The 17,588-nt window shown below is 29.0% G+C and overlaps 1 protein-coding gene across 1 annotated transcript; it reads left to right on the forward strand.

Annotated features, from left to right (window-relative positions):
- The first annotated feature begins 6,725 nt into the window (after positions 1–6,725).
- LOC112792439 (isoflavone 2'-hydroxylase-like) lies at positions 6,726–8,483 on the forward strand. The gene is made up of 2 exons (XM_025835682.3): positions 6,726–7,667; positions 7,756–8,483. Exons 1-2 carry the CDS (start codon positions 6,777–6,779, stop codon positions 8,362–8,364), a joined length of 1,500 nt encoding a protein of 499 aa, XP_025691467.1. The 5' UTR covers positions 6,726–6,776; the 3' UTR covers positions 8,365–8,483.
- Positions 8,484–17,588: the final 9,105 nt, after the last annotated feature.

Raw genomic sequence — 17,588 nt, forward strand, 5'->3', positions numbered from 1 at the left:
AAAAAATTAATTATTTCAAAAAGAAATAAAGAAAAATAATTGTAAATTAAGTTTTTATTATTTGATATAAACATATTTTTCATATATAGGTTTATTTTTTTTATGGTATTTATATACAATTATAGTTTCAAATTATAAATGCTAGTGTATTAATAGACGCTAACATGCCAATTGATTCAGTCTTTTATTATTAAATGTATATAAAAATACATAGAAATAAAATTAGGTATGATGAAAAATTATTTATAATTTAATTAAAATGTTTTAATTTTAAATTTTAGGAACAAAAACATATTTTTTTATAAATTATATATAATAAATAGTATTTTAAAAATAAAAGTGTTCACTAACTTTTTTTAAATTTTATATCTCTATTATATTTTTAATATAATTAACAATGTTCAATGAAATTTATTTTAAGATATATTTTTGCCCTCATTCTTAAATTTTTCTGGGTCCGTCACTGCTAAGACCTCTTCTATAATATCGTCATCATAATAGAATTTACCCACTAAATTCGAGCTGAATTGGTGTAGTTTCTCTGCCCCTAAGATAACAAAAAATGGAACAATCGAAAGAAAAGAGCTTCATAATTTGTCTTTTTGTGTTCATTTCATGTGGGTGACACAAACATAAGCTATGGGCTGCTAAGTGCTAACAAGCATGTCAAGAGTCAAGACGACTTTATTGCTGGTGAATGGTGATATACAAACAATACTTGTGTCTCCTTCATTTATCTTAATATATACTTCTTTCACCGTTTCTTATACATATATACTGGCTTCTTTAATCAACTAATCTTAAACAATTCTAAAAATTTGTGTTTGTATGACTATATATCATCACTATATGTTCAACTTATTGCGTATGAAGGAGTTTGTTTTGTTTTAAGGGGGAAGCTAAAAGGAAAAAGCTTGCTTAGCTTGACTATTGACTAAACTAACAACAAACAAATAATCGTCTACAGAATAAGGATGAAAACGGGAAGATAAATTTAAATGAACAATTGAAAATTTGTTTTCTCAAATGAACAGTTAGGATTTCTTTTCTGCTTATTTAGTTTTGATTTTTTTAGATTATATTAAGATTATTTTCTTTTTTTGTATCAGAGTATTCATTAGGCTGAAAACTCAATGACTAAAGGACACAGATCCTCATTCATTTGTGCCAACTTGTGTTGGTTGATTATTTTATTTTAATTTTTTTATTATATAAAAATATTTTTGTTATAATAGTAAAAAAGAATTATGTAGTCTTTCAATAAAAACAATCAACTTATTTTTTTGTAATTATTTAGAACAATATTTTAGCATATCTAATAATGATATAATTTAAAAAATTAAAAACAAATGTGATCGAGATTATATAATTTATGTGAAATTTTTTTATCCGTTTAATTTTTTTATCGTATCAGTACGTATTAATTTTTTAATAATTTATTATCGTATCAAAGTAAGCATTTATATATTTTAGTTCCTAATATCAATTACAATTATTTTATTTAAAATAAATGAACCTTAATTGACTAATGCAAGGATAAAATATAGTGCCGCTGAAAACATCTTCAAAAGACATCTTATTTAATCTAAGAATAATGAATATAATTTTACGCTAATATTAAAAAGATAAAAAATAGTTTAAATTTATCTTATTTAATATTTATTAATTATAATAATAATTAATAAATATTAAATAAAATAAATTTAAATTATTTTAACTGATTTTTTATTAGCTAATTAGATTATTATAATAACTTACGTTAAATTAAGAGTTAATATTAACGGTAATAATTTAATCTATTTTATCTAATAATTATTAGACATATCAAAAAAGATTTTTTATTTTTTATTTTAAAAAATATTGGATAGAATTTCCCATATTATTATTTCAAATGATCACAAATGCATACCTTTTTTTTTTTTCAGTTTCTTCATCGATCTTTGCAGTAGAGAAAAGAACAGCGTGGGTAGCTGGGAATCAATTCCCCTAACTCCTCTTTGTTAGCTGAAGAGAAGAAGCAACTATCAATACAGTTTTCCTGTATTTATATTATTGTTATGACTCCATGATTTTAACAATAAAAGACTTATATTGTAAGGGAATTATTTAAAGGTGTTTGTTATAGAGTTTAAAAGATATTATCTAATTGCTAATTGCTAAAATAAGTAAAATAATTAATTTTAAATTTAAAAATATAAAAATTAAAAAATTTTAAATATTTTAAATTATTATAAAAAATAATTTAAAAAAATTACACACTAAACAAAAGACATTATATAATTAGCCATATTTAAAATAAGAGCCAGTCAATAATCTGGACTATTATTCATTTTTTTCAACCTTTTTACCACTACATTTATTAATTCAAAGACTTATCTTTATTCTTTATTTTACTCGTGCGGGATCGTGAAGAGTCCAAGAGTCCATGCATGTGTGTTGTACTAATTTGATAAGTATACATGGATGACAGGACGAGAATGACGACGTTTCAGCAAACATATTTTATTAGTGACGAGTGCTTGTCCAAGTAAGTTTTATAATTTATAAATTATTAATTAATTATTATTAGTGTTTTTAATGGTACGAGATTATGTTTAATGGTATAAAATTATTTATTTTCTTTTTACTAATTAAGTGCTGGTCATATTTTAATAAAACTGTTAGTCTCAAACTTTTTCTTTTATTAGCCAAATTATTACGGAAATCTTTTAATAAATAAATTAAATATTTTATTTACGGATATAAATAATTTGTAACCTATATTTACGAATTTGTATTTATTTATTTATCTCATTTAAGTATAAACGAAATAAAGTTGTGTATATCTTGTCTACACGGTAAACAAAATAAGATATAATTTGAGCACATATCACATTTGCAAACGAGATATATAGAATTTGAAAAATACAAATATCTCCTTTACACTGTAAACAAGATATATGTATTATTTTAAAAAAATTACGATTAAAATAATCTAATATTTTAGCGTATGATTAAAATTATAATTAAGATAATCTAATAAAAATACATTTATGTAAATACTGTAATCAAAATATACATAATTTTATTTTGTTTACACAATAAACAAGATAAATTAAAAAAAACACAAATTTGTAAATAGACTACAAATTATCTATATCTATACATAAAATATTTAATTTATTTATTTAAAAAATTCCAATTATTACGTTGTATCAGAAATTTCAACAAGTAGCACATTATATATACACCATGTATATATTGTGACTGTTGTATTTTCTATAACAACTTGTTTTTATTTATAATATTAAAAAGAAAGCAAAGCATAGAGAAGAGAGATTCTTTAAAATGAAATCGCTGGAAATCAGAAAAACTACTCTTAATTACTGTAAAAACTATACCCCCATCAAATCCAACTTTATTACAGGGGCATTATGTGTGTGTTGGTAGCTGATGGCTGATTATTATGGGATTTGCATCATGACAACGTAGAAAATTGGAATCCAACAAAAAATAGAATGTTACAAACAACAACGATATCATTATAATAAAAAGATAGCCATGAATGAAATTCTTTAATTTCATTACGACTGTTAACTACCAGATCCACGATAATTCTTTCATTTAATTTACCATTTCAAGGGCCCTCCTGGAATGGTAATTGTTTGATAGTGAATGAACTTGAAAATTTAGAAGGAAAAATATAGGTGACCAACAAAATTTTTGAACAATGTGTAAACAATATGAATTAATAGGGTTAAAAGAATAAATTTAATTAATAGCATTAAATTAAGATATAGTGTATTTTTATTTGATTGGTAGTTGTTTATGTTGTTCAAAATTTTCATTGTTCTCCTAGCACTCCCCAATTTAGAAATACTAGTTGTCTACATTTGTCAGTAATATGATCAACTCGATCTAATTTAGACAGGATACGAGCATCCTAACAAGTTTTGCATTATCAAATTAGAATTGAAATATGAGCCATCTTATATGGTTACCAAATATTATTATTTTAAAAAAATTAAAAATTAAAATAATTCAGTTATAATTAGTCAAAATTTTTTTAATTTGACTTATTTATATAATTTTTTTTTATATTTTGATTTTTTATCTCACTCTCTTATCACTCATTTATCATATTATATCCGTAACTATTAAAATCTAACATATCATATATTAATGAAATTTTTTATAAAATGATTTTCATATATACTATTGCATTAAAGACTAATCATAATAATATACTTTAAATTTCATTAATATTAATTATTTTTTATTATTATTTCACACCTATATAATATTGTAGAGGTTGGAGTAACTAAATTTTAATTGTCATTAATTTTTTTAATTATTTTTTTGTAATCACTAATTTATTGTTTCACTTACGTGATATTTGTTTTATGTTTTTCAAAGTGAAATAATAATTTATTCTGATTTTTTAACAAAAATGTTTTAAAATTTTATCATAGTTAATTTTAAAAAAATATCAAATATTTAAATTAATTTATTCAATTAACAAATTTATTCATAACATCTATAAGTTTATACACATAACATCCATACTTTTATATTAATATAACATTCACAATTTTATACTGATGAGTTCATAATTTTATACATATGATATTCATAATTAATAAAGTTTTACAATTAATATTACTAAAGTTCAAACTATATACCTTATTGTATTTTTTAAATTATTATCTCATATGTACATTAATGGGATATAATTTTAATTATTTTAATATTTTTTATTTAATATTTATATGTATGTTTATTTATTGATTTTAATATAACGAGTTAATAATGGGCAAGCCGAGGCAGCCAACAAAGTCATACTGGCAAGACTAAAAAAGAGACTGCAGGAAGCAAAGGGAGCTTGGGCTGAAGAGCTCCCTCAGGTGCTATGGGCTTATAGGACAACCCCCCAATCCGCCACAGGAGAAACACCCTTCCGACTAGTCTATGGCGTAGAAGCCATGATTCCAATAGAAATCAATGAGCAAAGCCCAAGGGTAATTCTCCACGACGAGGTCGGAAATGTACGGGGACACAAAGAGGAGCTCGACTTGCTCCCCGAAATCCGAGAAGACGCTCAGATAAGAGAAGCAGCATTGAAACAAAGGATGACTACCAGGTACAACAAGAAAGTCATTCGAAGAACATTTGCCCCGGATGACTTGATCCTAATCAGAAACGACATTGGAGTCAACAAATCAGGAAAAGGAAAGCTCGCGGCAAATTGGAAGGGACCATACAAAATCAAAGAAGTATTAGGGAAAGGTTATTATAAAATAACCGACCTGAACGGCTCTGAGCTACCAAGGTCGTGGCATGCTTGTAATATGAAAAGGTACTACAGTTAAAAGCGAACTCTACTCCCTGATGTACTCTTTTCCCAACTTCATTATTTTTTCCCAAAAGGGTTTTTTCTGGAGAAGGGTTTTTAACGAGGCATCATAGTAGAGGCTAAGGGAAAAAGGCTATCAAGACCCTTAGTAGCAAGAAGGTACCTCCGCAATTAATAAAGATCTTTTTACTTTACAATATCTCTTATAATATCCTTCTTTATTTTTCTAAGTCTTTCTACGAAACGCGCCGACTTAAGCTCGACAAAACGTGAAAATCCCATGAACCGACCTAGATGGTCGTCAGGATAAAACGACGAGGTACAAGTCGGCGAAAGAGGTTATATGAGTTGATCGTAAAAACTCGGGAACAATCCGACTCTTAAGTCAAAATGAGAATCCGAGTAAAACGAACTCGGTAGTGCTCCGAGTAGAAGAAAAACGCATCGCAAAAATAACCTAAGTCATAAAAACTCACTAAAGCAAAGTTGAGTATAAAAGGGTAACAAAAAGAGATTGAAAAACCTAGGGTTGAAGGCTGCATAAAAGCCCTCAAGCTAAAAGGCTCGAAAAAGCAAGACAAGCCAAAGAAAAGGTTTTCAGAGAAAAGATCAAACAGAAAAGCATACACGCATAAGGTAACTTAAACCCTTATCCAAAAAAAGGCACTTAAATTTAGAGATAAATTTACACTCTCTTATAAATACAAATATTATTGATGGTGTATTTTTATTTATTATTTATAATATTTTAACTATCTAATATTATTTTATTATTTTTGACAAATATCTCACATATAATAATTTATATTTATATGTATAAAAATTTTATACATAATAAATATATAATTTATATTTATTAGATTTTATACAAATAAATTAATATAATTTATATTTATATTTTTTAAAATTTATACACATAAATTAATAAAATTTATTTGTTAAAAATAATATATCCTGACATCCTTAAGATTAGGATCACAACTTTTATCGACCAAACAAATCTTGGGAATTCACAAAAAAAAATAGATTCTCTAACAAGAGTAGCTGGTAATTGGTATGCTCTCCTTGCTAATCAACGATGATCACAATATATCAAATAAGCTGGTTGTCATAAATACCATTATAATAGTATAGTTTCCTAGGAAGATATAATAAAATATTGGCAAAATTTGAAAAGCTTAGAGTGGGATAGATCACAGATATGAACATAGATAGATACATGCAAACCCAAATGCACGCAGATGTAGACGTAAGATTTTTGGACCAGTCACATGGTGGTATAACTCGTGCGTTGATTTTTCTAAGCTGATGCATGTGGCACTTGAAAAACAGCCTCACACTACAGTCTCCACTAGTCCACTCACTCTATAAATACACCATACTCAAATGCATAGCAAACTAAGCTCTCATATCATTCATTCATAAGAATCAAGAAGAGCGAACCATGGAGATTATTGCCATGCTTGGTTACTCAGTTCTGTCCGTAGCCATATTCTTCATATTCACCCTTCTCATTCAATCTAGAAGCTTCAAGAACCTCCCACCGGGTCCACCCTCTCTTCCCATAATAGGAAACCTCCACCACCTCAAGAAACCCCTCCACCGCCACTTCCGAGGCCTCTCTGAGAAATACGGTGACGTCTTCTCCCTCTGGTTTGGATCCCGTCTCGTTGTCGTCGTTTCCTCCCCAACCGTCGTCCAAGAGTGCTTCACCAAAAACGACGTCGTTTTAGCAAACCGCCCTCGCTTCCTCTCCGGAAAATACATCTTCTACAATTACACCACCGTTGGATCCAGCGAATACGGAGAGCACTGGCGCAACCTCCGCCGCATCACCTCCCTCGACGTCCTCTCCAACCACCGCCTCAACTCGTTCTCCCCGATCCGAAGGGACGAAACCACCAGACTCATCCGGAAACTCTCTGAGGACTCTACCGAGAACTTCGCCAAAGTGGAACTGTCGTCCAAGTTCTACGACATGACGTTTAACAACATCATGAGGATGATCTCTGGGAAGAGGTACTATGGCGAGGACTGTGATATGGCGGACGTGGAGGAGGCGAAGCATTTCAGGCAGATGATTTCGGAGGTTCTGCAACTGTCCGGGGCTAACAACAAAACCGATTTCATTCCGCTGCTTGGGATGCTTGACGTTGACAACTTGAAGAAGAGGCTGGTGACCATTAGTGGTAGGACTGATAAGTTCTTGAACGGTCTTCTTCAGGAGCATCGCACCAAGAATCAGCACCAAAACACCATGATTGACCATCTTCTTAGCCTCCAAGACTCCCAGCCTGACTACTATACCGATCAAATCATCAAGGGCCTTGGCTTGGTACGTACGTAATAATAATTAGCTGATACGAAAATTTAATTATAGTAAAACGGTTAAATAATTTAATATATTTGACTGAACTAATCAGGCCATGCTTCTGGCTGGAACGGACTCCTCTGCTGTGACTCTGGAATGGAGTATGTGCAACTTGTTAAACCATCCGGAGGCGTTGAACAGAGTAAGAGAAGAATTGGACACTCACGTTGGTCAAGATCGCATAGTAGACGAATCCGACATTCCAAAATTCACTTACCTTAGAAATGTTATCAACGAGACGCTTCGTTTATACACACCAGCACCCTTGCTGCTACCCCACTCCTCTGCCGAAAAGTGTACTATAGGAGGCTACAAGATCCCAAAAGACACCATAGTCCTCATCAACGGTTGGGCCATTCACCGGGACCCCAAGAACTGGGATGAAGCAACGAGCTTCAAGCCGGAAAGGTTCGAAAGAAAAGGGGAGTTGGAAAAGTTGATTGCGTTTGGGTTGGGGAGAAGGGCGTGCCCCGGTGAAGGGTTGGCTCTTAGGGCAATAAGCTTGACCATTGCTCTTTTGGTTCAGTGTTTTGATTGGAAGTGCGTTGGTGATGAAAAAATTGATATGACTGAGACCGATGGCTTCACTTTAACTAAGAAGGTTCCATTGGTGGCTTTGTGTAAAACACGACCAGTTATCAACCAGCTTATTAAGCCCTAAATTTTATGCATAGAAAGTTTTCTTTTTCTATGCCCCTGTATACGACCTCGTACCAGCTACCTATTTGTTCTCATATCTCAAATAAGTGAATGTATAAAGGGTCGTGGTCTTTACAACCATATTATTAGATATACATTCAAATTAACAATTAAAATAAAATATAATATAAAATATATATTAAAAATAAATTAAATTATATAAATATATTATTATTAATTTTATTATATAAATAATATTTGTTTAATTTAATTATATTATGTGTATATTAATAATTAATATAAAATATATATTAATATAAATTAAATAATATATATATATTTATATATAAATATATATAAATTATTTTGAGTGATTAATTTTAGTATATAAATAATATTTTTATTTAAAAACTTTTGGACAATAAAATATTAAAGTTATCTTATTATTAAAATAATTAAATAATATTAAATATAATAAATATATAATTATAAATATTATATATATAAAATTATAAATATTAAATTAAATAAAATAATTTTAAATTATTATCTTTCTAATATAAATGGATTGACTATGAATACTCTAATTATGAATTAAGTTTTTCTTATAGTTAATTTAAGAAAAAATACCGTGAACTAACTTTTAAGTAGCTAATATTAGCTAATTTTAAGATTTAAATTTATAATTTAAAATTTAAAATTAAATAATTTATAATTTATAATTTAAAATTTAAGATAAATAATATAATTTTAAAATAATTAAATAATATTGATTAAGAATAGCAAAACGGAATGATTATGCTGGATTAATCTACTGAATCCGCCGAAAAAAAAAAAGAATTAGAATTTAAAACCCGTCAAATAAAAAATAACTGCTAAGCCCTCATCCCAAATCTTTGGATTTTGGCGGCACGGCGTCGAATTTTTTTAATTAATAAAACATTGATTATAATTAATATTATAAAAATTAATAATTATATAATTTTTAAATATATTTTTTATTTTTTTATTAATTTCATTATTTTATTTTATATTTTATTATGTGTTTAATTATATGACTTATTTTTTAAGATAAAGATAATTTTATTGATAAATATTTTTGTGAATAATTTTATTATAATTAAAAATTTATAAGATAGTAAAAAAATCGTATCATAATTTTATTATTTATTATCTGTATATAATTTAATTTTAATTATATTTTTTAATTGATTTTAATAAATTTTATTAATATAAAAAAATTAAGAAAACTAATCCACTGACCCACCAACCGATTATATAAAGCGGGACTGAACAAGTTACATACTTTGTCACTTTTAATATTGACTAAAAAAAATGAATTTTCTCATATTACTCAAAAAATTACAGAATAAATAATTGCTCTCCGGTTAATAAGTCACACTTTTTAATAATCCGATAATATGCCTGATTATATATTAATTGATGAATGCAATTCAATGAAAAAAATAAAAAATGTTAGTGGGTCAATAAATTTTATTATTTTTAATCAATAAATAATTATTAACATTTAAAAATATTAAATAAAAACATATTATTAAATTATTAAACTAAAAAAATTAAATTAATAACTAAAAATAATAATAATAAATAATAAATTCTGCTAGTTTTTTTAAATATTTCTCAAAGAGAATCATATCCAATACGTTTTTAAATAGCCAATTCCCTTCATTGACTAATTACAAATATAATATTATTATTCATTATTCACTTATTGTCTTGCTCTTATAATATTTTATCAGTAACGTATTCTGACCCACTAGCTAGTTTCCCACAAAACTGGTCCGGATGGATTATGTCAAAGGCAACATGCACTGCACTACCGAATAAAACAAAGTAAATTATTATTTTCTAAGATAATAAAAATAGTTATTCTCTAAGTTTTCATTATAAATTCTCACTTCGTTTTCGTCATTGGCATTTTGTTTTCCATCAAATTCAGCTTAATTTTGCTATTCCTGTTTTTCAAAAGGTCTGAAAAAGGGTACGAATTGAATATCTACAGTTGAGAAATGTGTCCCATTCATGATTATATGTACCTAAAAAAAAATAACAAAAAAGATAAACGAAGGAGAATAATCAATAATCTAACAAAAAGTCTAAGTCTGCCACTTTATTTATAATATATTTGGGATATTAATTAATATATAATATCTATTTATTTTACATTTATTAGTTGGTAGAGTCTATAATACTTATGATTATGTTATAATTAATAATTATATAAATATTGTTAAAATTAAAATTTTATTTTTTTATATTATATTAACACTTTTTTATTTTAAAATATTGTTAAATAATAAAAAAATATTATTTTAATTTCAATAACACTTTAAGATACCATAATTATTACTATAATAACAGTTATAACATAAGCACCATTTATTAGTTTGATATTAAGTTGATTTTGTTGATATGCTTAAATTGTATTATTGACATATGAAAATAGACACTCTTGATTGTAGATTCACGATAATAAGTTAATAACATTCAAATATCAAATTTACTCTTGGTTATTACTTATTACGTTAATTCTATATATATATATATATATATATATATATATATATATATATATATATATATATATATATATATATTTTGGTTGGATAACTGAAAAATAACAACAATACAAAGAAAAAAGAGAAAACAAAAAATAAATAACTACTTAAAAAATTAGACAGTTTTATTAAATGTTACTTTTAAATTCCTTTTAAAATAGCGAAAACTTCACTTGATGAATATGAATTCTCATCGTCGTCTTTATCATGATATATACCACTTTGTTTACATCTTTAAAGATCAATTAGAGGTCAACACGTAATTTTTAAAACATAATATTCTAAATTTTTAGCACCAAAAGATTAACAAAATCAGAGTTATCTTAAAAATTAAAATTGACAAGAGTAAAGTAAAGTATCCACACTCTGTTTTTCAAATAACATCTTTTTTTCTAAGTCTTAGACTAGAAGATATCCTTCCTAAATAGCAAATAACTCTTCTCCTTACAAAATATTACTACCAAGGTAGCAAAAATCGAAATTTTACGTAAAATCGAAAAAATAATTAAAAATCGTAAAACATAAAATCGTAAAATGGAATATAAGATTCTACTAATTATATAAATTTATCAATATCAATTATAAGAGTAATATAATATGATAAAATTAAATTTGACAGAAGTATCATAAATAATAACATAATGATAGAATAAAGATAAAATAGCATAAAGATATAATATAATGTAACATTTGTAAAGTTCAAAGATAAAAATATAAACTAACCACAAGTCTAAAACTCAAAATAACAATGTGTAACATCACAAATATAAAATAGATAACATAACATCATACTAAAAAATATAAAGACTAAAGCAATTTATTAACGTCATAATCATCATGTTCTCTAACATTTTGATTTTCATTAGGAGGAAAGTTGAGAAATTCATTGAAAGCACCATCATCAAGAAGAGGAGCTTCCAAATCAATCAAAGGACCCATCTTTACTTCTATTTTCTTGAGGGGTTAAATTTACATCATTTTGTGTGTCAAATTCTTCCAAACTTTTCATCATATTTTCATCTTCCACAATTCATTCTTCATCCGAATCCAAGTCTTCAAGGCTATAGTATTTCTTGATGGCTTCTTCCTTGCCAATCTTAAATTGATCATCACAAAAACAACGTCATTCATTGTGCTTGTCTTCAAACGATTTCTCCTTTAATTTTTATGTGAACCTAATAATATCAAATTTTACAAGTATTTATTTAATATATTAACATATGCTAATTAAAAATTAATAGAATTGAATAATTAACTAATTCTATAATTTAGAAAATAAATTTCTAAACTAATATCAAATTAAAAGTTTACCATCTCAAAAGCACTCTAATTACGCTTACATCCTGATGAACTAAAGTCAAACTCAAGACATAGATAGCAAACTTTTGAAGTTTTGGATGTTTATCCCCGTAACAATCCCACCATTGTGAGGGTGTTTAAGTTTTGAGAGCATTTTTTGCTACATCTCTACCAAAAAATTTAGCTTTACTCTTAAAATCTTCAAGTTGACTATCAATAATTGTAACGAGTGCAGGATCTCCCACAAGTATATCCAAATAATCATAAAGTCCTTTCTTAATATCATACTCAGATCAACCTTAAAATTAGGACTATAATGAATTTGTGGATTCAAATAATAGCCTGCAGCATGCAAAAGTCTAAAGAGTTGTTTGTCCCATCTTGCATCAATAATATTCTACAAAGGTTTATAACTAAAAAAAACATAAAAATAGTGAATTAGACAGCAATTAGCTAATTAGTAAATAATTAAATGATAAAATTGAAAGAAAATGTTTATTGATTACTAATTTTATTACCTTACTTCAACACTTTAAAAAGCATCTTTAATAATTTTTTCTTTAGCACGATCAATTTCAGAATACATATATCCCATAGCTGTCTTTTCCTCTAAATCCACTATACGGAGCACATGAAGAAGAAGATAAGCACCTCTCAAGTAATGGATAATGTTTCCCTAAAATGTTTTATCCAAAATAATATTTTCAATGTTTTTTCCACCTTACACTCCTCCTATCACCACCTTATCGCAATACTTGCATTTTATTTTTTTTAGCATCTCCATCAACCGAAATTTCATGCTTCCAAGATTTGTCACTCTTATTTCCTTCAGTATTTTTAGCGATATTCTTGGACGCACAACCACAATCAGTTTCAACTCCAATATTATTTTTACCATTATCCGCATTTGAAACTATATCAAATCTAAACAAATAGAAGTACATAATTAATTTTTGAACTATGGAATCTAAAATGAGAACACAGTAGAAACAAATTCATATTATTTTTAAAAGAAAATTGTGCAGTCTATATCAAATTCACTACACTAAAATAAATAAACTAATGAGCAAATATATAATTAACTATGTAAGCATTTAGGTTGTAGGTAGCAATTAAAAAATTTAACTTGCAAAGCTTTAAGAACTAAAAAATTAAATGAAAAACAAACAAAGTTCCTAAATCCCAATCCAATTATGTTTTGTTGACATTTTCTACTTTTCTTATACCTGAGCACAATATTATGTATGTATTATATTGGTAATACTTATTTATATTGACATCTTTGAGATACAAAAATTTAAAATGAGAGAAATTTTGGTAAAATGTAGCACCACTCACATTCATTAATTACTGTCATGTCTTTCTTGATCCTTAAACTATTAACAAAACAGAGGCATAACAAACATAAAGAGCAAGCTGAAGTTGATGCATGCCAAAAAGAAAATTTCCTAAACTTTCTTAATAACAATCATTTGAATCACTATCAAGGATAACATTATGTACATCATCAAAATATTTTTAAGTAATTTCCATGCACTTCTCAAACAAGTCTTTATATAAATAAACGAAAATCAATACGTTATCAAATAAAGCATCAATATCTTTATATAGATATTTTAGTTCTCAAAAATTATAAGCTGATATAGTTAGATGATTATAGTAACTAACTACCACTTTTTAACAAAAAACAAGCAACTTCAACTAATTACTTTCCACTAAGATTACTAGTTACGTAGAACTATATATAATAAGAAAACATCACATCAAATTAATTAAGATTAACAAGAGAACTAGATGAAGTTAGTGTTGTTGGTTGGGTTAATTGCAGCTTGATTTTTATATTGAAATTTAATTATGGTGAATTGGATTGTTGTAAAATAAGAAGTTTTTGGTGAAATGCACAATGATCAAGATAAATTGGATTCTATTAGCTGCAAAATAAGGAGGTTTTGGTGAAATGCACAAATAGGGCAGCATTATTCATTCATATTTATTAGTCAATATCATGTCTTAATCTTTAAACTATTAACTAAAATATAAGATAGAGCCTCCTTAATCCTTTTTACTATCAAGGAGACAACACAAAATAGAAGCATAACAAAATGAAAAAAACAAGCTGAAATTGGTGTATGCAAAGCGAAATTTTCCTAAATTGTCTTAATAATAATAATCCAAATCATAAGTTTCTTCATCACTCTATCCATGGATCTCGTTGATCACTATTGGTTATTAATGACGGAAAAGAAACTAAAACTAACTATATTTTTTAATTGTAAATTTGTAATGATGATAAATAACTAAATATATTATTAATTTATTATGTACTTATCAAATAAGATTGCACAAGATACTGCAATGCACAAGCACAGAACAAAGATGTAATCATGGAGAGGCCACCGCACTTACAGACTCAGTCTCATAAAGCTGTGTTGACAAGAGCCAAGAAGACAACAAGCTAACAATGGTGGAAGAAAAAGTATAGAATTGTTGAATAAAAATCTCAAAAAAATGTACAATACAATGGGTCAATGAGAGATTTAGAATAGTGAAAGAGCGGGAGAGAGTCAAAATTCAAAAAGAGGGGCAAAGATAAGTAACCGCTTAGGAAGTGCAACACAAATTGAAGAGTTTTTAGTGGGATTCGGGTTGGGCCAGTCGGATCATCTCAAACCCGCAAATCTTCTTCTTCTGGATTGCCTTTTCTTTGACGCGGTGGAGACGACACGATTGTACGATTTCACGATCTTCCGCGGCGATTCCATGAATTCCTGCTTCACCAGGCGCGGAAGTAGAAATGGGAACGGGGATGACCTGCAAACCCGTAAAATCGTCCGTTTATACGAGTAAAGACGCGATTTTTGCTACCTTGATTACGACTCTCAATAGTTCTCAAACAGTCTCGTTGCCAACTTCCATTCCAATCTCTGCTAACACAGACAAAACCAACACGATCACCAATACCAGGATAACTTATATCACTAGGGCTGCACATGGATCGGATAATATCCACATATCCGCGGTAATTATCCGCATTCGATCCGAATTTTGCGGATATTATCCAATCCGCAGACCCATCGGATCAGATCGGATCGGATCCGCACTATGGTCAGATCAGATTGCGGATTCGGCAGTGATATCCGTGGATCCGATCCGCAAATCCGCATATCTGCATATCACATATAAATAGCATAGTTTAGAAAGTAAACCCTAATGTGATATGAATTTTAGTGTGTTATTTTATGAATTTTATGATATTTTGTTTTTAATTTTTTATGTTGTACTCCAACTTAGAATAACTAAACTTAAATCTTGTGTTATTATTTTGTTTTTGTTATTCAAGAGAACTATTATTGATAATATTTTAGGAGTAAATAGGCTTAAACGGATAAAAAATAAATTTTCTGGATAGTTTTTTGTAAAAACAGTCAAACAAAATCTTAAAATAGTTTTTTTTTAATTATGCGGATATATCCGATATCCGATCCGCAAGTATGCAGATCGGATCCAGCCTAAAAAATTGTGAATATTGTATCCGATCCAATCCGATGAGTACAATGCGAATCGGATAGAATTTTAGGCTATATCCGATCCGATCCGATCCGTGTGCAGCCCTATGTATCACAATTAATCTTAAAAGTACCCAACGAGGGGGAATCCATGAGCCACTAATAGTAGAGGGGATAGAAACTCGTTGCAACTAAAAAATATTCCAAATTTTCTTTTCCAAGGACAAAACCATACTAGTAATCTTATTTAGGGCCAAGACTCGTGTGGATGAAAGATCTCATTATTCTTGGAACGCCAAATCTACCATAGACCAGAAAAGAATCTGAAAGGACGTTTTTTGCTATGAAGCAAGAACCAGTTCATCAAATTCAGAGGTTGATCAGAAATCTCTAAAGCCTACCAAACTAGTTGAGTTTTCGGACAATTCTGAATACAATGAACAACCGATTCCTGACCAAAAAAATATCGTGAACAGCTGTCCATCGGTGAGATCCCCTCTTGAAACGAAAAGCAGCAGTGGGCAGAGTCTCCCTAAGACTAAGTCAGGCCGAGAATTTATGTTTTTTCAGAACAAGATGACGCCAAAGTCAAAGCCAATTCCCTTGGTCTTCCCAACCAAACTTCTTTTTACTGAGCCACAAGTAACCACAAAGAGAGTCATAAACCTTTGACGTCGCACTAGACCAAAACTATTCTACCCCTAAACCTACTTGCACATCCGAATTATAGGAAAAAATGTTGCCTTGCAAAAACTAGTTTAGAGGAGAATAGATATTCTGAAGGTGCCACTGTCCAGATGACCAAAGATCCAAGATCGGGAGATCCAAATCAGAAATGTGAACATAATCCATCTCCTGGCAAAGCTGGCCCCTCTTTTCTCTAATTAGAAAATCAAAAGTTCTGGTTTAGATCCCCAATGCACCAAACAAAGCCATCCTTCAATAGATCCCAAGTTTTACATATACTCTTCCAAACATAGGAGCTCGTGTCTCAAGACCGACTGAAATAGTCTCCAAGTGAGGAATGGTATTTTTCTACCAAGAATTGAACCCATAGCTTGTTTGGATGATGAAAAAATGGTCAGACTAACTTTTCAAGAAGAGCAACATTAGCACAAAACGGATCTCGAATTCCCAAACCACCAAACTTCTTAGGGGTGACCAACACCTTCTAACTAACCAGATTCATGCCTCTACCATCAGCTTGACCTTTTCAGAGAAAGCTCTGCATCATGGATTCTATCTTATTGGATATCCTTTTAGGAAAAAAAAGATACTTGCATGCGATAAGAAAGAATTGCAGCCACTACTGAATTGATTAAGCATAGTCTTCTCGCCTTGTTAAGCAATCTCCCTTCCCAGCTAGCCAGCCTGCCCCGAATGTTATCTAAAACATCATTGAACGCTGCTCACATCACCCGAGAGTGACTAAGGGTAACCCCTATATACTTGCCCAAGTTCTGGATGAATTTGATGGATGACACCCCAGTAAAAATATATTTTCTTGTCGCTGAGACATTCTTGGAGTATAGCGCTTTAGATTACTCCACATTAACCTTCATCCTAGAGGATCTGCAAAAGTTATCCATACGCAACACAAACAGATATAGTGCCAAAGTGCCTTTTTTGGACTTCGTTTTCTTCATGAAGTGGAGAACCTCTTGCACAATAATTACGTTGTCATAGGTTCCCCTTTTTGGAATAAAACCTCCTTGAAGGGGCCTAACAATGTCTATGAGATGAGGACGAAGTCTATTTACCAGTACCTTCGTTATAACTTTGTAAACCACATTATAGAGATTGATAGGTTTGAAATCCTTCATGGAAACCGGGCTCTCTACCTTTGGAATAAGAATCAGGAG

The sequence above is a fragment of the Arachis hypogaea genome, chromosome 13 (assembly GCF_003086295.3).
Source record: "Arachis hypogaea cultivar Tifrunner chromosome 13, arahy.Tifrunner.gnm2.J5K5, whole genome shotgun sequence".
Lineage (NCBI taxonomy): Eukaryota > Viridiplantae > Streptophyta > Magnoliopsida > Fabales > Fabaceae > Arachis > Arachis hypogaea.